This window comes from Seriola dumerili, unplaced genomic scaffold, assembly GCF_002260705.1.
Source record: "Seriola dumerili isolate Sdu_G_001 unplaced genomic scaffold, Sdu_1.0 BDQW01000550.1, whole genome shotgun sequence".
Taxonomy (NCBI): domain Eukaryota; kingdom Metazoa; phylum Chordata; class Actinopteri; order Carangiformes; family Carangidae; genus Seriola; species Seriola dumerili.
Window position 1 is genome coordinate 236,859 of NW_019174805.1, and position 22,335 is coordinate 259,193.

The 22,335-nt window shown below is 41.3% G+C and overlaps 2 protein-coding genes across 2 annotated transcripts; both read right to left on the reverse strand.

Annotated features, from left to right (window-relative positions):
• Window positions 1-161: 161 nt before the first annotated feature.
• LOC111235976 (ceramide kinase-like) lies at window positions 162-14,092 on the reverse strand. Its single transcript, XM_022764554.1, has 13 exons — window positions 13,788-14,092; window positions 7,454-7,594; window positions 7,087-7,209; window positions 6,720-6,845; window positions 6,570-6,636; window positions 6,113-6,258; window positions 4,882-4,956; window positions 4,546-4,698; window positions 4,234-4,339; window positions 3,378-3,457; window positions 2,901-3,106; window positions 2,219-2,442; window positions 162-2,114 (listed from the first exon to the last, which is right to left on the reverse strand). The coding sequence occupies exons 1-13, from the start codon at window positions 13,921-13,923 to the stop codon at window positions 2,027-2,029; spliced, it is 1,671 nt and encodes a 556-aa protein (XP_022620275.1). The 5' UTR covers window positions 13,924-14,092; the 3' UTR covers window positions 162-2,026.
• A 2,868-nt stretch (window positions 14,093-16,960) lies between these two features.
• LOC111235993 (zona pellucida sperm-binding protein 3-like) lies at window positions 16,961-21,397 on the reverse strand. The gene is made up of 9 exons (XM_022764574.1): window positions 21,250-21,397; window positions 20,282-20,589; window positions 19,423-19,541; window positions 19,180-19,283; window positions 18,798-18,975; window positions 18,578-18,695; window positions 18,415-18,497; window positions 17,931-18,019; window positions 16,961-17,048 (listed from the first exon to the last, which is right to left on the reverse strand). The coding sequence occupies exons 1-9, from the start codon at window positions 21,377-21,379 to the stop codon at window positions 16,969-16,971; spliced, it is 1,209 nt and encodes a 402-aa protein (XP_022620295.1). The 5' UTR covers window positions 21,380-21,397; the 3' UTR covers window positions 16,961-16,968.
• Window positions 21,398-22,335: the final 938 nt, after the last annotated feature.

The window sequence follows — 22,335 nt, forward strand, 5'->3', positions numbered from 1 at the left end:
ATAAATCCCTAACATGTGCATTTTCTTGTTTTTAATGTATTTATCACTGCAGCACTTCTTTTAAAATGGCGTGACATCTTCAAATATTTTTGTTTATTCAAATTTGTTTTTAAATGCTTTATTAACGCTCTATTTCAATGTAAAGCACTTTGAATTGCCTCTGAATGGCGCTATGTAAATAAACTTGCCTTGCCTCGCTGTCCACATACTTTTGGCCATGTAGTGTATCTCGTTGTGAGGTATGTAACAACCATCCAAATACATATATTTGAACTTTGAAAAGGTAGAAAAAAAAATAAAGTTCTGAAGCCATTTGTTTGCTGAAACATGTTAGTGCCTGTTGAATTGTTATCCTTGATTTGTGGAAGGTTCAGATGATTATCTCGAGGTTTTATGAGACTAAATTAACTGGACGGATCATCACATTACACTGAGAGTAAACTGAAGCTACAGCTCATTTTGAAGACAGAATATCTGCACAGTTTAAGTGTTAAAGCAGTCACTCTTAAGACGATTTCCTTTGCGCCGACTGAGTTCAATTGCATATCGAGGAGAAATGGAGGATTAAAAACATTCATGTGTGTGCTGTTCGGCTTATTCAGCCACGACCAGCTTGACTGACACGACTTTTTCTTGACTAAAATTAAAATTTGAGATTTTTCATATTTTTTTTTTTCCTTCTAAATTGCTGGGAATTAGTACAAGTAAAAATACAAATTCATAGCTACGATTGAAGCTCAGGTCTTCCTGAGGAACGATGAAAACACGGAGTCAGCACTAATGGATGTGTTTGAGAAGCAGAACGAAACAGAAACACTCAGACAGCTGAAGAACATAGACGGTGACTGTTACAGGAAAATTCAGCAGTTGAAAATAAATCACCTGTCAGCATTAAGTTTCCTTTCCAAGTACTGACCATGTGCATGAGATTTACCTTCTACACTTCATGAACCCCTTGTGATCACATGACTGACCCTGGGAATGACTGAAGGGTGTCTGGCATCCTCTAAACATGTAACAGATAATTCAATTTTTTTTTTAATATTTAAAATAATTAAAACTATTTAAAAAGTGCAACAAGCTAAGATTTATGTAGTAGTTTCTAATCTACATATATGCTGAATAAATGCAGTTGAGACCACTTTACATCTGACTGACAGCAGCCTGGTCAAGACAGAAGACTGTAACAGGTCAGACTTGTGGCCGAGACAGAAACAAGTCAAAACACCCGTTACACCACGACCGGACTGAGTCAGGACACACGTGAGACTCGTTACAAGTCTCAGCGTCAACATTCACAAGATCCAGACGAGTCCGAGTCAGAACAAATCCAGGTCGAAAAACACCCACAAGACTCAAGAGTCCAGACACGTATGAGACCAAAACAAGTCTGTCTCATTACAAGCCCGAATTAAAAACCCCACAACACTCAGACTCAGAAGTCCGAGTCCAGACACCCACCAGGCCGAGACAAGTCTGAGTCAGGACAGATCAGAGTCCAAACTGCCACAATATGAGTTCTAGTCAAAACACCAACACAGCCATGCAATGAGTCCATGTTGCTTTGACCTTTTCCCCCCCCACACGTTACATCACTGCTACATGCGACATTTGTTACGTCAAGATCATCAAGTCATACGGAGAAAAAAATCACTGTCATTGAGAGCAGGTCTCAGTTTCAGGACTGGACTTCGATATTAAAACAAATCAGGTGCCAGACACCGAGCGACCATTCAGCTGTTCACACCAAAACACCCCCAGCGTCACTCTCAACAAATCCAGAATCTGAGGATGAATCTTTACGTGTCTATAGATTTGTGATTGTTTCTTAAATACATTTAAAGCTGCTCATGGTGATTTAAGGAAACTCATTTTGTACTTTTAAACCCAGGAAGTAAAACGATGTCGAGTGTCCCGGTGAAGGATGTGATGAGCGGCTGCGTGATGACGGCAGGAGTGTCGTAGGCAGCGGCTGGAAACAGAGAGACGACTCCAGTGTCGGACAGGGAATAATGGGGACGCGGGTCTATATTGCACAGGGGTTGGCGAGATCCTCGAACACCGCCGGTTCTTCGATCCCTCGCGCAAACAGCTTGATCAGCTGGCAGTGCACTCTGGAGGGAAACAGAGAAGAGGGTGTTTTTGTAAGAGAAAGATCTAAAGTGGGTTCAAATATTTGAAAATGGCAAAATACGACAATCCCGGAGGGTCGCGGTACCTGACATCGATGGCGGTGTGGGTCAGGATCTCGCCGTCGCAGTTCCAGCAGCTGTAGGCGGGGGCGCAGCCACAAGCCGGGTGGTCTCGGCAGATCTGGCTGAAGATCTGGCGTTTGCTCGCGTTCCCCAGCAGGTCCAGCTCCAGGTCAGAGTCGCTCTGGCAGTGACGCGGCGTGAAGCGGAAACGCCGCACCCGGTGGACCTCAACAAAGGTCAGGTCGAACTGTGTGTGAAAGGAGGGAAGGAGACAGTGAGGGAGGTCCTGAGGAAACAGGTGAGACTATACCAGGTGTTGGGATTTGGATCAAATCAAAGAAACATAACTCCATTATGTGGAGAGACCATAAACTAGAATCCTGACTTTACAGCTGCAGTGATTAGTTGATTAATTAATTAGTGTTTTCATAGTTGATTAATTATTTTAATCGCTGTTCAAGCAGAAATCAAGCATCAATCAATGAGAATATCTTTGGGTTTCAACTGTTATCTGATAAAACGAGAAATTAAAAGTCACCTTGGACACCTGGTAATTTATAACAGGCATGTTTGATTACATTCTGACAATTTATGGACAAAACCAGTAACTGATTAGTTGAAAAAAATAACTGATAGATTATCAATAATCAAAAATAATAATATGTTGCCGCCCTGACTGATTGATTGTCGTGCTCTGAGTCGTACCTGGTCGTCTTTGCTGGTGTGTCGGAGGAGGTGTCTGAGGAAATCGAAGCGGGAACATTTCCGGACCAGGATGAGGTCGGTGGTGCCGTCGGCCAGGTGAGCGGCAGGTGAGAGGCCTTTGGGACTGCGAGGACAAGCACAACTCATACTGGCAGCGTTTATAGCCAGGAACTTCCCTCGGATCGTCCTCCACTCGCCGTCACTCTCTGGAACAAACCCCCCCCACAAAAACAAAGATTTGCCCCGTCAGCTGTACAACGATAAATACATTCAGTAGGTGAGCAACGAGAGACAAGAAATCCATCTTTATTTGATCACACAACAAACTAAATAATAATGATTTCCCTGGAAATTGTTTCCAAATACAGTATAAATATATTTTGAATTGCAACAAGATGCGATGCAGCAGTTTCTCTCTGCTTCCAGTATTTATCACCAACTCAAAGACAGTGGAGTTGAGGGATCTGTTGAACTCACCACTGTCTGATGTTTCATCCATCTCGTACTTCTCAGATCTCTCGGTTAGCAGCTGCCCGTTGTGCTGACAAACCGCACAGCTGGAGAGAGTTACGGACACACCCAAAAAAAAACCAAAACAAACAAAAACAACAGTCAGATAAGGTATCGAAAACCAAACTGTTATAGCTGCTAAATGCAGCCGTTGCACACCTGAGTCAAATCCTCATCTGAACTCAAACTGCTAAACTAAACTGTTAGCAAACTTTAACAGAACTATTTTAGCTGCTATACGGATCAAGTAGCTAACCTGAACTGAAGTGTTTGTGTTTCTCAATTAAACTGTTAAATTACCAGAACCAGACAGTTTTAGCTGCTAAACTAAAACATTAGCTAACGGGGACCAAACAGGTTTTTGCGGCTAAACTGAACTGTTAGCAATTTTAGCTTCTAAACTGGAAGACTAAATAGCCTGAGCTAAATAGCTGCAGTTGCTAAACTGAACCATTAGCTGCTAAACTGAAGCGTTAGCCGATCGAAACCAACCTATTTTAACTGCTAAACTGAAGCGTTAGCATATTGTAACTGAACTATTTTAGCTGCTAAACGGAACTGCTAGCAAACCTAAAAGTTTTAGCAGCTAAACTGAAACCGAGCTAACTTGAACCCAACTGCTTTGCTGCTAAACTAAACGGATACTTAACCTGAACAGAATTTCGTGGTAACTAAACTCAGTTACCTAACTGGAGCAAACCAGTGTTAGCTAACCTGAACTGACTTCAGTCATGAGCTGGCAAAGTACAGATCAAACATATTAATTGTCAGAGGATGTTTATTTTTATTTTTAAAACACTTAAGTCACTTAAATCTCTCTCACCCTGATCGACACCTGGCGGCGTCTCGCGGCGTTCCTATGATGCCCCTGGCCGGCAGGTAGGACACCGTTCCTTCGTAATAGTGATGAGTCAGGAACATTTTCAGACCTGCAGGATGAAACCAGCTCACACCTTAATGCATGGGATCCTCAGTACACAGTCTGTTCATCCAGGTATAGCAGCTACCTCACTGTCCTGAAACGTGTCTGTAATCTCACATGCTTGTTGTTTTTTTTTAATGCTTTAACTAATATCACAGGTTTCCCCTCAAACCCGTCATGCTCTCAACACTTCACATATGTCACATCTCTAACCTGAGAGGTCGTATCTGGCCGGTCCCATCCATCGCTTCCTCTCACTGTCAGTTAGCACGTCGCCGTAGAAACCGTATCCCAGTAGGGAGACGGAGTATCGCAGGAAGGCGTTGTTGTGGTGAACCGAGCACACGTCCATCGGCTGAGAGTCTCCTGAACACACGCATCAACACACCAACATGGAGTGCAGGTATAACAACAGGTGTTCATAATATGCTGTTAAATTTCATCCCCTGCAGGACAAAAATCATCCTCTGAATTCTGATCATTTGAGGCTTTATTCACACGTTTGCCCACGTATAACATGTTAAATAACCTGTGCTGAATGTGACTGACCCACTATGATGTGCAGCGCAGAGGTCACGGGGTCGTTGGTGCCCACAGTGGCGAAGCAGATACAGTCTGTTGAACCTGAAACAAACAAACCGATTGGCCGTCAGAGGAAACGATAGGAGTTAAAATGGAGAATTATGTGCATGAATCATCTGAATGCTGATCAGTTTCAACTTTCTAATCACTTTTCCATTCATTCAGGATCAGCAAATCAATCCTCAAGCTGCTTTCAAAGAACCAGATTAGCTGGAGAAGATTTGACGAGATTATTTTAGCCTGATAACAGAATCTGTTGAACCGCATTTGAAGAACAGCGCCCTGGATGTTCTCACTGACAACCACTTTCTCATTACAACAACACTCACTCACACCTGCAACAATCACAGCAGCCATTAATTAACCAGGTGAGCTGCTTTCTCCTCTGCTGCTGCAGAGAGAATTAATGTCTCCCTCACGACTGTGTGTATTTATAGAACGCTTTAGGCAGAACAACAGAAAACAGGAAGGACGCAAACAAACTGAGGAATGAGGCCACAGTCAGTATCTGCATTTAAATCAGGTGAACAGAGAATCAAGTGTGTTTCAAACGTCTGTGGTGTCTTCATCCGTGAATACATGGAGCATGTTTTATTACTAGAAGTATTTATATGTTTTTAAAAACTGAATTATTTATATTTTCAATCATTTACATCAGAATACATCAACTTTCAATGATAAAAACACATTTTTCTGCTGTATTTGTGTGTATAATTTTTTTTTACAACCTTGAACTGATTATTTCTAAAGATCTACTAAAGATCAAATCTTTACGGGCGTCTTGTTACATCTTTCTTGTATTTTCCAGCTTCCTGGGAATTTTATACTCAGGACTTAAAGATGAATTTATGCTGAAAAATAATTACCGTGCATGCTGGGTAAGACAAATATCATTGCGTCGAAAGTCGTCAAAAATTAACCCAAAAGTAACCTGGACTCCAGAGGGTTAAACTGTGGGTAACCACAGCAACACATATGATGCTACAGGCTACCGTACTTCACTCAAGGATCCCAGGAGCCTCCTCAGTGACCTCTGCAACCTCTTCAAGGACCCTCAAAGATCCTTTACACCCCCGCTACGACCTCTTCAACATCCTCAAGGACCTCTACAACCTGCTCAAGGCGTCTGCGGCCTCTGCACGTTGTTGGTACACTGAAGTGTGGAGGAACCAGCAGGAGTGATATCTGTGTTTCTGACCTGCAGGAATGATTCCGATGCGAAGCGAGCAGGTCAGCAGCGTTTCATCCGGACAGTTTGGATCCACGCCGCCGTCGATCTGCGTCCTCCAGATCAGCCCGTGGATGATCTCGCTGAACATGCCGTCCCCTCCGACGCACACCACGCTGAACCGGGGTCAGAGGTCAAACTTGAAACGTTAGCAGGAGCTTACGCAAGTGAAGCAAAACTAATCATCACTGTAAATGCAAATCTGTATATTTATATCTTATGTAAAGCACTTTGTCATCTGATATAAATAAAGGTTTTATGGTGAAGATTATAACCTCATCTGGTTCCTGAACGTGGCTCTAATTTTAGCTGCTGCAGAGACCTGATAAGATTCTTTACATTATTTTCCAGGAAAACTTATTTAAAAGGTTTTTCCAGGTTTTTCCAGGATGCATGAGAAACCTGAATTAATATTTACGAAACTCACCCGTCATACTTCTTCAGCTCCGCCTCCGTCCTCAGGTGATCCCTCGCATGATTGGCGTACTCCGTCACTACAACAACAAACACAGAATTACAACATGTTTAGATGTATAACCCCTGACGCAGGAAGTCATATATGTAATGGAGGACGTACCGATGACGTCCGTGGAGACGCCGGCCGCAGCGAACAGCGGGGCGACCTTCTGCTCGTAGATGCGTTTGCCCTGTCGCTTCCCGCCGTACGGGTTGATGTAGATCAGCAGGTGTTTGGGTCTATTGGCTGTAAACAACAACAACAACAACATTACTGACAGTTTCTGGAAACAATTAAGTGCATTACGGTGCGTTCACATGTACAGATACAAAGTGGTTGGTCTGGTCTCATGAGTGTTGAGTTTGTAATTTATATCCTCTGCTGCAACTGGACAGCTGTTGTTATTTACAATGAATATCAGCATGTGTGTGAACGCACCGTCAGTCAGTGTGTGTTAGTGTCAGTGTGTGTTGGGGTGATGTCATACCGACAGCGGCGAGTTGCTCTCTGATGCTGCTGACCCAGTGTTGACGCAGCGCCCCCTCTGGACACGTGAAGGTGACCTCAGCACACCGCCAGCGGTGCTGCCGACACCTCTCCACGTACAACACTGACACACACACACACACACACACACACACACACACACACACACACACACACACAATTATCAATGATTCATGATGTCACAAATTTCAGATCGTATTATTTTTTAATAATAAAAACATTTAATTTGTGAGTCAATGGAATGCTTTTACTGTGAAGGACTACAGGAAGTGCACATTTATATTTTCTCATGTTACCTCATTCAGTGTGTTTCCAGGTGTATTTACTGTATTCTCAGGTGTGTTTACCTGTGAAGGCCTGTCTGCAGTCCTTTCCTTCACTCTCTTTGATCTTTTTCCAGCTGCCATCGTCTCTTCGTCTGCTGATGTTCTCCTCGTCTTCCTCTCTGACAGAGATGATCTCTGACACCGACACACTGTGATGCACACCTGAAGAACACACACACACACACACACACACACACACACACACACACACACACACACACACACACACACACACACACACACACACACACACAGAGTTTGTTAGCTTTATAATCAAACAGCCGCCTCTTGCACATCAGGTTTCAGATTCCTCTCTCCAGCACATGAATGCACCATCAGACAACAGGTAAACTGCCACTTTAAGTTTCAGGTTTGAGGGTCAACTGTGACCAAAATAAAATCACTTACATGCTACATGAAAAAACAAAAAGACGTCTCCTCATAATCTGTAGTGTCAATAAAGGTGTTAATAACAGATGACTCACATCTGTGCCGTATGTTCACAGATGTTTGCATGAACTTGTTATATAATGTTGACCCCGAGGCTGTGGGAGGGAAACCGACACATGGATCAACTTTCTGGAGTGAAATCCTGCTGCTGTTTCCACGGAGACAAACCACCGGAGACCGAACTGAGAGGCACGAGACGTGACGAGGAAACTCGAACTGAGACGCTGCGACGCTGTGACGACATCAGTCACCGAGGAGTCTGAGCTACTGACACGCTCCATCTCCAGTGGTATCACTCCGACACAGGCTTTTCCTGCCATATGTAGGCTACACTGAACCGTGCTGAAATTAAAACTGTCCAGTCTTATAAACATCATAGTCTGGACGCTTAGAATATAAATATGTTTCTTAAACTTTAAAACGATTCTTGTGTCTGTTGAGGGAAACTGAGATCTTCATTCACATGCTGCACATTTAAGCAGACGCCACAGACACACGTGTTATTTTGCTTTCACACAACAGTTCTGCGAGCGCCATTTTAGTTAATAATAATAATAATAATAATAATAATAATACATTTTATTTGGCAGCGTCTTTCACAGCACTCGAGGACACTTTACAGAAGATTAAAAACACAATAAAAATAATAAAAACAACAGACAGTTAAAAAGAAAACAATGAAGTTAAATAAACAACAACATATTATGATTTGTTTGTTTATTTTATCATTTATTTGGCTTCGTCAAGACAAATAGTTCCGCAACTGGACTGGTACTGGGCTGTTGCTAAGCAACACATAAACATTTCTCTGACCTGCGCAGTGGACACTAGCATGTTATCTCAGGTGTGCGCTGAGGTATCCAGACGTCATTTAATTCAAATGTTATTTTTGGAAATATTTTCATCTTTGCAAAGTTTGTTACAATCTAAGACAGATAACGACCGTTAGTGTAACGCTAATTAACGGTTAAGCGGAGTGATACATGTAGTTAAAAGTCCCAATGCATGTACGTATCTTTTGCACAACCCATAGCTTCAACTTCCTGCTCCACCTCAACCCTGTGCACCATCTTCTTGTTTATTTTATTCTTTATTATTTTTTTACATCACATCTTCTTGAGGGCCTCTGCAAAGATATCCCTGATTTTGTTGATTCCCCTTCTTTGTATATATTGCTATTATTTGTATGGCGTCATTTAAATTTAAATTCTTTAAAGTTTAAACTCACAACTTTTCTCACAAAAGCCCAGAGAAACACAATTTCATGTCATTATATGTAAAATGTGACTAGTTGATCTTACTTACTTACTGCCTTGAAAAAACTAAGTAAATATAACTATTAGTTTTTAAGTGGTGACTTTACATTGACTTGTTAAGTTACTTAAAATTAGCAACAAGAAGAAAACATTCTGTAATTTTTCTTCATAAAGACTGCCTCAGTATCACATTTAAAACCACAGTGGACTACAAACCTGCAGTTTTTCATGTGTCAGCAGAGAAGATTTTTATCTCTCACACAACAAAATGGCGTCTTTAAATGTTCAAACCTGAGCAGTAACTTTTCCTGTGATTTGGGGCGAGGACCAGTGTAACATTTTTTTTTTCTTTTGTTGTATTTAATGCAAAAATCATGAACTCCATTCATGTTGCAAGTGACGATTATTTTCATATTGATTAATCTGCTAATTATTTTCTCCACTCAATAATTGTTTAGTCTGTATATCATTAGAAAACAATGATAAATGATCAACGGTCCGACTGTCAAAGATATTCAGCTCACAATTTTAAGAACATTATTAATCCATTAGTCAATAACTCAACAAGAAATTAAATGACTATTAAACTATTTTGATAATTGATTATTTGTGTCAGTCTTTTTTTTAAGCACAAATGGTTTCTCCTTCTCCCTGCTGTCTGCAGGTCGAAATAGGAGTTTAAAATGTTCAACTGTTCCTTTAAAAGAACGTTTGATCCAACAGGATTTCACTGAAAGCAGCAGCAGCACATTAATCTACAAACTAGTTGAGCAGTTACTAAAACTATTCGGCCAAACTACAGAGCAAACCCTGAACCGGGGGCAGCGAGGAGGAAAACAAAAACTAAAACTGAGTTTTATTCCAAAATGTGATTTTTCAGAATCTTCAGATCAAGACGAACTTGTGGAACTGAAAGTATTGATAGTTGGTTTGACAGTCATCTAGAAGTCACGCCAGTTTCTTCTTTTTAGTTTTAACATCCAGTTTTTAAGAGTGCTGACCGACACAATTTTCATATTTTGGAACAAAACTGTTGGTTAAGTCTGGAAGTCAACACTGTCTCCTAAAACTCAGGTTTCTATAAATCCAAACTGTAACAGAAAATGTGTTTTGTAGGAAACGTACTTGTGACTGGATTATGTTTTCTATTAACGTAATCAGGACACATATCTGTATGTTGTTTTATTTACAAGGCTCTGCTGCAAAGAACTGCCTCGTTACCACCTCCTACCCCCACTGATAATAAACGTAGAGCTTCATTCATAAATAAAAGTTGCCTCTGATTCAGATTACGTTTCCCACCTAACCTCTTCGCTGTGGCAGTTTAGTTGTATAGAAACGTTAATGTCTATATACAGGAGACGGTGCCGCTGGCAGCTCTCAACCAGAGTTCATAGTTCAGCAAAACACAGAAACATGTTCTAACAACAGCACCACAATCACTAAACCTGCAGGCGACCCACTGCACCGCAGCCTGGGGAAACGTCTCCTACCTGAGTGAGGTCGACGGGGGAACGAAGGAACACAAAACCCTGAGGGGGAGAACCACACGGTTACCAGGCAACCAAGAGACTGTTAGAACAGGTGGGGAAACCTCTCAGAGTCAGCTGTGGTGAACCGTCACTGTTTTATAACAACCCTCCCCTGTGTGAAGCCCCCAGACCATCAGGTTGCAGTTGAAGGTTAAGTTAAGTTAAAGGTTTAATTAGGGCTTATATACTATATATCTTTTCACTGTCTATGGTGGAAAATAACAAAATACATTTACTCTAATTTGTAATATTGCAAAATTTTGAGATACATGTACTTTTACACGTCCATTTTCTGCCATTATAAACTTCCAATCCACAACATTTCAGAGGGAAATGTTGTTCTTTTTACTCCACTTTTCAGATTAAGATTTTGCATGAAAACATTTGATAATTTATAAAAGATTAAACCAATGGTTCCAAACTTATGAACCATTATTGAAAAAAAAAAAACAGTAAGTGTGGCCTCTTGTCATTGTTTCATAAGGTGTTAGGCCCAAAAAAGATTTTCACAACAAAAGTCCAAAACCAAATTTGTGAAGTAGAACTTTGTATTTTCCCATTAATCATCTCAGGACCCCTCAGATTTATCTTGTGACCCGTTGGAGGGGCCCGAGCCCAACGTTGGGAACCACCGGACTAAAGTAATCAACTGTAAATGAAGTGGTAAACACTGGCTCCACCTCGAGCAGCTCCAACAGTCAAATGCTGTTTACACACAAATGCATCAATATAGAATATTTAATTATACCATGTGCTTATGTATCAGTTCTCTGTTCTCTTTGCTTTGAAATGTATTGATTTTATTGATTCTGTTTTTTTTCTTTGCAGTTTTTGAAAGGTGCTCTATAAATATTGTTATTATTAATTATTTTGCACAACAAGTACTTCTAATACATAATACATTTCGCTGCTAATACTTATGTACTTTGACTTGTTTTGCTAGTTTTACTTAATTAAATAATGGGAGTACTGTTACTGTGTACTTCTACAGCAGCAGCAGGTCAGATATTAAAGATTCATGTCTGAAACACAGTCACAACAAACACACACTGCTGTCCGTTTCAGGTTTTACACACCCGGCAGGTACTGTGATGTCTGTCGTCGCCGTGGCAACGGAATCACAAAGCTAAGCGGATGACGAACAGCTGGACTGTGATCAGCTGGAACACTGAATCAGATGAGACAGTCTGGTTCGTGTCCTCAAAACAACGCTGGGTAAAAAAAAAACTGTCCCTGCTGAGTCATCAGTGAAAAAGACAAGGTCAAAGGTCAGAGCCTCTGAGCATGTGAAAGGGAAAGACAGAAGTTAGCCACGACTCCCAAGGTGCATTTCAGTAAGAAACTTCCAATCACAGGGCTTCGAATTCCGTCGTTTCAACAGAGTGTAAATCTTTGATGGAACCCGTGTAAAATAAGGTCGATGTCTGACTCTGGATCAGTTTGGGACGAGCTGCGGGTCACAGTGAAGCTGCCTCAGTCTGATCTCAAACCTTCTTGCTCTGCTGCTTTGAATATTCAAATTGTCAGTTCTCCTGCCACTGCTCAGCGCTCACCTGTCTGACTGAGGACACACCTGGAGATGGATGGACCATTTCATTTCATTTCTGGGAACAAATCGTGTGGCGACCATTACTACAATTAAATATAATACACTATTTCACACTTTCTATCTAGGTTAACACAGGTGATAATGTGTATCAGCACACACCTGTTGCTCAGCTCTGTGTTTGTACAGGTAGCTATATTTGATCTGCAGAGAAAATCTAATTTCCCTGTGTTGTCTTTGACTCGTATCTAATATACTGGTGGAGCGGTGTATTTCCTGTACCACAAGACATTTAAGTGTTTGATAGTAGTGGAGTAAAAACGTGCAAATGTAATAAAACTACTGCCAGTAAAATACCTCAAACTCGTTCTTACACCTTCATTAGCTGATTTTTTTGGCCACTTGGGGGCAGCAGAAACAAGCCGTGAACGCAACAGAAACATTTTTCTCTCTTATTTTAGATTTTTTAACGATAATTAACATTTACTTAAAAGTAAAAGTATCTGTTTGATTTGATTAATTAGTCATTCTTCTTTGTTTACTTGTTTTCTGACACCTGCCGGGCCGTCAATATAACCAAGAATTTGTTCTTTATGTCTTGCCTTGTAAGATAAAGTTTAAAAGAAAATATAAAAAAATAAAAACACACTGCCATATAATCAGCTTTTAACAGTACATATAGAGAACAGCAGATATCGTCATCCCACTGGAGTCATGTTTGTGTGATAAAGTCCAATACTGACTCTCATTTTAGCTCTGTTGTGGTGACTCCAGAGAAAAACATTGTGCATTTTAGCTGCTAAACTTTCCATTTTCTTCACCAGGAAGTCTGTAACTCTGTCAGGCCGTGGACAGGGGGTTTACCAGAGCTTTGTTTTCACTGAGAACAGCTGCTGGAAATGAGGTTGTGAGAGCGCTGTCAGCCAGAAACCTCCACAGAGCTGCACAGTTTCACACACAGGTCCTCATTTGTTTCCTGATTAATATAAAAACAATGATTATATCCCTTCAGAGTAAAATACTGAAGTAAATGTCGTTATTTTCCACCACTGACTTCTCCACAGTAACAGGATAAACCATGAAAATCAGTAACTCCTTCAAATCATGAATGTTCTCAGAGAAAAAGGTGAGAATTAAAACAAAGGAAGCCTCATATCTGGGATTGTAAATTAAATTTAACACCTTTAAATAACATTAAATATATCTTCTTTAAATAGGGAACTGGATTCAAGGCTTTCTCAGACTTCTCCCTGAGGTTTGGTTTGTTGTTCCTGCCCCTGCCTGCAGCCTCAGAGTGACCTCCACAGATTGTGTCAGACTGGATATGGTGCGTTTAGGTAACCGGACACCTCATGTCTCATTTATTGCCACAGCCCAGACCTCATTATGTTACGATAAAAGTTAACTAAGGTTCAAACACTGTCTCTAAAAGTCCAACATGTCCCGTCTGTGTCCTCTCTGCCCTTTGTTTATCACACAGGATGTGTTCAAGGCCGACGGACAGACAGACAGACTAGAGGGGATAAAGACACACAGACTCGGGACAGACACACATATTATCCGGGTCTTACTGGGTCTGAACGGGTGGTACACCGGGCTGGAGGTCCGCCTCTTCCAGGTGAGCACGGACCGGGTCAGGCTCACGTCGTACGCGGTGTTTCTGATGCGGAGCTCCGACAACAGCAGCAGCCTGCCCGACCTCTCCATCTGCGTCTGTCCGTCCTGCCCCGTCCTTCAGCCGGCTGAGGAGGCAGCAGCAGCCCGCGGTCGGTTACCTCCGGCAGGGCATGTTCTCTCTTTGTGTCCGCGGAGGCTTCAAACCCCGAAAATAAACACCTATAATCCGGCGGTGGTCCCAGGAGAGCGGGTCCGTGTAGCGGTTCTCAGCTCGGGATGTTTTTTTTTTCTGACAGATAGCGGTTTCTTACCGGATGTAGGAGGAGCCAGGTGGTGCGTTCGGGTGCTACCAGAAAACTCGGATTTTTATATTTTCCTAATTCACCTTTGGTATTCAAACCTTTTGGTGTGATATTAATACCTTCATTGACTGACAGTGGTGGAAAGTAACTAAATACCTGCTCAAGCACTATACTTAAAAACAATTACCTAAATATAATTACATTTTTAATTATTTATGAGTAGATGAGTCTGTTTTATGTTATTTTATACTTCTTACTCCATTAACTTTCTATGATAAATATAGTTGTTAGTTACATTTCAAATTAAGATTTATAATATACAGGGCAACACCCAGACTCAAAGAGGTAAGAATATCCAATTTTTAACAGAGAGAGAGAATAAAATAAAAACTACTAATGTTATATATATAGTACTGAAGGAAGTTATTTTGATTATTGCCGCCGCATTTTAAAAATATTATTATTATCACTAACCTTTGGAACCTGCTGTCAGTTATATTTATAAGAAGAACAATGGTGAATTGCAGCAAACTGTCCTCAAAAAGATTATGAAAGAATGAAGAATTTCTGTGACCATGAATATTAATGTTGACAGGCTTTGTACTGGCCAATTACAAATTGTCAGAATAATCATCGGTATGAAATATTTACTCTTTGTAAACATTTTATAATCAAACTTGATAACATAACAAAATGTGACAATTATCTACCTCTTTTCGTCTTCCGGTGTTAATCAAATATTCCAACATTTAATGATGCACTTTAAAGCATCACAAATCTGTTGCGTGTGACCTCAACACGTCATCACGTCCTCACATCCATGAGTTATTCTGAACGTTGTCTTAAAGACGTCAATGAAAGTTGAAAAAACAGACAGAAATAAAATCTGCCAGTTCAGTTTTTCAGTTTTTCAGTTTCAGTTTTTAAAAGATTATTTTTTACTTTTGTGAAATCTTTAAATATCCAGGAATAACTAACATTAACAATGTATTATATCTATAATGTATAAATATATAAACAGGGATGAAATAAAAGGACATTTGCTGAAATGGAAACAACAAAAAACAAAACAAAAATGAAGTGGAAATGAATAAAAGCATCGATAAAGATAATATAAATCTGTGGTGAAATGTGCCAATGTTGAACATCTGTCACTTTAAATTGTGTTGTATCAGGACATATAAAGAAAAAGAGAAAACATTTATGTGACTTTTAGAAGCAGCGATAACGTGAAGCTTGTTGTGACCATCAGGGCAGTTTTTAAAGACATTTCATTTGATTTAATTCCTTTCTTTTCCAGGATGTTTCTTTGACTGGCAGCTCTTCTCATTTAATTTCTTTCCAAAAAACCCCCCAAAAACCCAGGATGCTGTATTCAGGGACAGCAGGGGGAGCTGCTGCTGCACACACTGCTCTGTGTGTGTGGATATTCAGCTTCTATTCATTTTTGTTTGATTGGCTCAAACTGTTTATTTGTACCAATAAATTTTAATCTCAGCTCAAACAGGAGGGAGAGGAAACTCTGAATGAAGGTTTATATGAATCAAGGTTTGACATAGAAGCATATATATATATATATACAGTATATATAAATATATGAAAAGTAAAACTCTTGACATTCAGCCTGTTTGTCTGTGGTCCGTCCGTCCTTGTGCTGATGAAACTGGATCTACTTCTGATGGATGTTGATCAGGTTTCTAAACAAGAGTTGAGGTTGATATGATACAGATGACGTGGAAGTGATGAGGATTCTGGTGTTTTATTGTGGCGGGGTGTTTGATGACAGGAAATCTGAGAGCAAGTCAAAAGCTCTGAGCTATCAGTTAATAATCAGGATTATCAGAGACCAGGACCAGGTGTACTACTGTCAGCAGATGTTCCTGACAGGTGTCAGTCTCACCTGAACTTCAGACGGACTCATCCATCAAAAAGAGAAATAACTGAGACCAGAAACCTGAACACCACAGAGTTAAGACGATGTGAAAGTGTTGATGTTGGTTTGATACAGAAACAGCTGATAAATCTGTGGTTCACCTGTCATCAACCTTCTACCTTTGAGGATCTGAATCTGATCCAGATCATGGACCTACATACTGAAGGTCAAAAAGGCATCAAATTAAAGTCAAGTTCATATTATTTTGTCCACAACCAGACTTGTAAAAAACTGAAAGTTTCCTTGGCTCTTTGGATAATGTTTAAGTGTTAATTTAGTAAAGTAATGGATAAATAATAAAAACAAAATAAAATCATCTCTGTACTCCGATTGCAGAGACTTTTATTTTGAAGACTTTGTTGAGTGTGACCCTGTGACCTCTCAGTTTGAGGTCGTCCCGTCCTCCCCTGAGAGACGGAGAGCAGAGACGGATGAGTCCGACAGGAAGCTCCTCTCCGGCCCGTGATGGATGCTGCTGCCTCCCGACTCTCAGGCCGCGGCGGCTCGATGGCGAGGAGGAGGAGGAGGAGGGTGGTGGTGCTGGTGGTGTAGGTCAGGGTTATATATAGGAAACAGTCGTGTGTATGATGCATGGCGACACGGCCTCTCCAGCAGTGTCCACTCAGGTGTTATCATGTAAAATGGACGATGGTGGAGGTGCAGAGCAGATGTCCCTGCACAGCGATCTGAGAACAAGTGTTGGGTCAGTCTCTGGAATCACAGTAACGGGTTGAATGACTTCAGTAAGTTAAACACAGTAAGTTATGGCGTCTGTGTAAACTCAGAGGGCCACAGCATCATTAGCATCATGGAAACTCGTTCAAGATTTCACCATGACAACAAAAACACATGCACCAGTTTCTCAATAGAACACAAGAGCTTTAATCTCATTCTCTTCATTCAGTCGTTTATTTTTCTTTGTAGAGGTCTCTCCTTCACCACGATCGGCCCGACAGCCGTTTCCTGTTCCCACCGAGAACCTGAAACACAATCACCACACCAACCACTTTACAGCAGGTTCCTGTTGATTTGTGCCTTTTAAAAAAAAAGAAAAACTCTCAAGTCAATTAGAATTACTTTGATTAATATTCATCCACTGATAATCTTAATGTAAAATAAAGTAAAAACAAAAAACACATGCATACACCATTTCATACACAAAAACAGGTATTTATAGAAGAATGAATGTGACTTCAGATGTAACTTTGTAGTAAAGCTGCTGAATTGTCACATTCAAATTTGTAGTTATTTATTGGTATTTTTTCCCTACAAGTGTCTTTCACATGTAAAGATGGAGCCACAGGAAATGTATGTAGCTAGGCGACAACAGGAGGCAGTAAGAGTCGTCACAGAAACTTCCTGTTAGATCTGATCCTCAGAAAATGTTCAGACTATTCAGCTTGAACTTATTCTCCAGTTGTTTTAATGACGTTCTGTATTAGAGGGTCAGCTACTAAAATATTTTTATAGGTGATGGGCAGAAGTGATTACTGTCCCTTTAAATCTTACATGAATTAACTGAAAACATTAAATACACAGGAAAGACAGAAAAACAAGATGATAGTTGACATTACTGACTGTCAGGGCTTCACATCTGCACAATGTTATTTTTCTTCATATCCCACTTACTAAAGTTTGTGTGACATTAAATAAATAAATATTGATATTGTAGACTAGAGCTGCCAGTCTGAGAGCCATCTGTAATATTAGCTGACCCTCTGACGTAAGTCACCATCAACCATGCAACAGCTTTATTAGTGCAAAATCCAACTAACGAAAATAAATCTCTCCACAATTAAGACAAAAAAGGTTTCTATAAAAATGTCATGTTGATCCAACCAGCCACGCACACACCCACTTACCTGTCCCGGTCAGGTGACTCTGGCTTCCTGTCCCACAGTCTGTGTCGCAGCAGGAACAGGCGTGATGGCTGCCACTGACCTCCATCCACCTGTCAATCAAAAGCTCTTATTCCTCTTCCAGTACAGATGTTTAAGATTGTGTCTCATCACATCAGGAGATTTTTTTTTTTATATCCATCACCTCAGCGACACATTTTTATTAACTTATTTCTGATGGTTGTTTAATACTTTTATAGTTTGTGTCAATTATTCATTAGAAAAACTTTAAACATATTCAGCAACATCTCTTCATGGAAATTAATATTTCTGACTCTGCAATTTAATTGTCTTGTAAGCTTTTTCACTTAAGAGACTTTCCCTTGTGAAACCTTTGCTTTGTCTTATTTCAGAACCAAATCACAATGTCAGTTAATCATTTAAAGAAGTATTTGTAGTGTTTGCAGCAGAGAGGATGATGGGAACTGTAGTGTTGGTGGCGTCTCACCCGTTGGAGAATGAACAGGCCTTGTTGGCGATGTCAACAGCTGCAGTAGCTGCTGTGGCTCTGAGGCTGCAGGTGACGTAGATCTGAAGAGACAAAGAGGCTTTAAATCAAAGTTTGATACTGAAATAATGAAAGTTCAAAGTGCAGAGTGTTTGAGTCGCACCACGCCGCTTTCGTCCTGCTGGAACCTGAACGCCTCCACCTCGAACTGCAGCTTGTCGTCCTGAGACCGAGGCAGGAACCGAGAGCTGGAGCCCGTCAGCTGACTGTCAAACAGACACCTAAACGCAACACAGAACACCTGTCAGACAGAGGCGCCCAAATGCAACACAAGGGATCATAAGGAGTTTGAAACTAAAAAATCACCAGCACAGTGAACTGACCCGTTGTTTCCCATGAAGACGTATCGAGGGACGGTGTCGATGTTTGGGACCACGGTGGCCACACAGCTGTCCACCGTCACCCTGAGAGGGGCGTGATGAAACTGTTTGACTGACACTTCAAACTTCATCATGTCTCCCAGCAGGAACTGGGTGGAAGGACGAGGAAACTGCCAGTCGTCTGAGAGACAGAAACGCACTCGTCAGGACATTTAACCTTTAATTTAGAAGTAATCAAAGAGGATTTCTACCATCAGACAAGCTGAAAAACACTGTGGCTCTTTAGTACAGAGACAGACTGATTGATTTTTTTAAGTCAAGTCTTTTAGCATTAGTCTCAATCATTGCAAGGATCACTAATGTTCAGTACAGAACAAGCACCCACCAGTCATGAGTCTGAGGGAGAAGTCCAGATTCTCCTCTGAAACTTTGGTGTCACTGAACGGAGTCCAGGTCGGCTTCAACATCGCACTGCTCACATCGTGCTTCCTAAAAGAGACAATAAAAAAAAAAAACACCTTTAATGTTTCCCCAATAGCAGAAGCCAAAACGTCCAGAAACATTTCAACAAAGCAGACAGTGAAATGACTGAAGACTAAAAAAACAGGTTGAGTGGTCGAAGTCTGACCTCGAGTAGTGACACTCGATGCGGACAGAGACGTCTCTGGTCCTGACGATGGGACTGTCTCCCAGAGGACTGGGGGTGTAGATCAGCATGAAGACGTAGACGAACGAGTCCTCGGACATCTGCAAACAGACAGGAAGTAACAGGCGGGACGACACATAATCAACCTCCATATATTGGACACGGAAATTAACCAGCTAACGGTCAAGTGTCTCCAAGAATCCAGAGAGAATTGTTTCCGACCTCCAGACTCATTCAGCTCCTGGTTTTGGCGTCACAGCACCTTTACCGTCTGGTTACTATGACCCATTTTGTTGCTAGGCGATACCTAGTGGTCGCAGTAATTATGACAAGTGAAGGGAAAAGTGTCGGTGACGTAGTATAAAGAGAGACCAGGAGAGCGGTGTTCGATTCCCACGTGAAAGTAGCTTTTTATGTTTGTTATCCGTGACCAAAGTGAGCCACGTTGTTATTACTGTAACCATGACAACAAAAGATCGTCTAATGTTGAGGAAGTACTTATCTTAACGACAAAATCACGATCTTTTCCTAAACCTAACCAAGCCATGACTGGTATCATAGTAACCATGGCGACGCTCCTGAGGGTCGTAACAGAGGGTTGGAACAAACGACCTGTGTGGTCGTTCAGGTCGGAGGAGTTGCTGAGTTCTCGCCAGCCACGGTTACACGTACAACCTACACAAAGATGAGATTTATGCTTTGTGTCAAAAATGTGTAAACTTGGATTCTCAAGTCAGTTACTGGAAGATTAGATCCATCTGAACCTAAACAAAACGTCATGTTTTTGGCGAGACAAGATGGACGTCCCAGAGTGTCGTAAGGAGTCGTAAGGAGCCCTCACCAGCAGCTGGCTGCCGCATCCGTGCAGCTCCGACTCAAACACCAGGACCTGAGCTTCAGGATCCTCTCCTGTGGCAGGACACCCTCCCAGCGTGACGTCCGCAGACAGGACAGGTTTACCGATCCCCAGCAGGTCTTTCTTGGCCTCCACCCGGACAGAGCTCTCCCCGCAGACGGCGCCGACACTGGCGGCCGCTGTCGGAGCTTTCAGCTCAAAATCCTGAGGATAGCGAGGCTCCTCCTCAGCCGGCGGCTCCGGATACCTCCATGTTAAAGGTTGGTGGAATGACTGCTTCTCCTGTTGGACGGCTGAGGGTGACATTATCCATCAGTCTGATTTGTTTTGTTCCTTTGATGTGAAATTATTTCAACATTTCAATCCTGTCAGCTTCATTTTGTGGTTAGGAAAAGAGTTTTTATCATCTTTTGTTCTCTTTTCCTTATGAGTTCTCCTTCACACCTTTTCTTGACCTCATGTTTTTCATTTAAGGTCAAGGAAAATTGGAGAGGAAAGATTTTAAAAAATAAAATAAATAATTTTTTAACTGCAGCACCATGTTTGTTCATCTGACAGGTCATGGACCATAATTCATTTAGAGAGGTTGAAGAAAATAAAACATTTTACCTCTCAATTGTAATGGAGCAGAAGTATAAAGTAACCCAATGGGCTGAAACTTTTCTTTGTGACTTTGGTTCTGACTCATGAATCGAGGCTGAAGAAACCATTTAAATTTTTCTTGTTCCTTCAGGTGAATAATGTCTGATCTGCTGCTGAACGTTTCTAAAGAGACAAACATTCAGTTTAAAGCTTAAACTCAAATATTAACACCTGATTTATTAATGAGCATGTCGCTCTGAATCTTTATCACTGAACCAGGAACTTTAAAGAGTTCCAGTGTCAGTGTTTCCACTGATCAAGATAAAGCACTTCATTGTTGTATTGATCCCTGTGATGTGGATCAGGTCTACCTGCTGGCTCCTGGACTTCAGGTGGATCTGGTCTCTGGTCCGCAGACTGAATCCTCCAGTTTAACTCAGACTGAGCTGCTGCTGCTAAAGCGCCACAGAACAGACAGAAGAGTGATCTCATTGACATCATGTTAGCGTGTTCACTGTTTCCTCTGTTTGAAACACACTCACCTGGGCAGCAGGTAGTTTTGTAGAGCTGGAGTTTGGCTCCGCCTGCCGCCTGATTGACCTCCAGCTGTGCCTCGTTCACCTGCTCCAACCTGCTGACACTCACCTGAGCTTCACTCACACACAACTTTAGTTTAGTTTAGTATTCAACACAAATTGTGATAAAACATGAACCAGCAAACAGTATTTAAAATTATTTAAATTAGTGGAGCTGCATCGATTACTTGATTAATCAATTAGTCAATCAAGTGACGCAATAACAGACCTACACAAAGCAGGTGACAACAGGTGGTGCTACATGATGGTGAACGTCCTCTTCAATCTCTCTCCACTTTCCACTAATATATATGGTGTGTGTGTGTGTGTGTGTGTGTGTGTGTGTGTGTGTGTGGGTGTGTGTGTTGGACTAATTAAGGTCCTGATGGAGTTCATCCTGTTAAAATTGTTTATGAATCATTAGAGGCAGAAAAACGTGCTGTGTCCTCCATATAAATAATTAGTCCAGCCAAGGTCACACACACACACACACACACACACACACACACACACAATGGTTTCCAACAACAGTGGTGACGGAGGTCCTGAGAGAGAAGAGAAGAAGAGGAAAACAAGGAGGAGGAAGAAAATGAAGAGAGAACACAGACACAACAATCTATAATCTATAATCAATATTTTCCCATAGGTAAATATATAAGGTCTATTTTATGGACAGGAACATAAGAGTCTCTCACTTTATGTGCGTGTGTGTGTTAGCATTAGCATTAGCTCTGGTCATCTCTCTCCATTCATTTCCTGTATAAACAGCAGCAGCAGCCTCCTGGGGCTGTTAGCTGTTCACCTTCACTGATATTAATGAGCTCTCTCTGCTCATTTCCTTTATTTATTAACTGCTAACAGCCAGAGGAAAAAAGGTGTGTG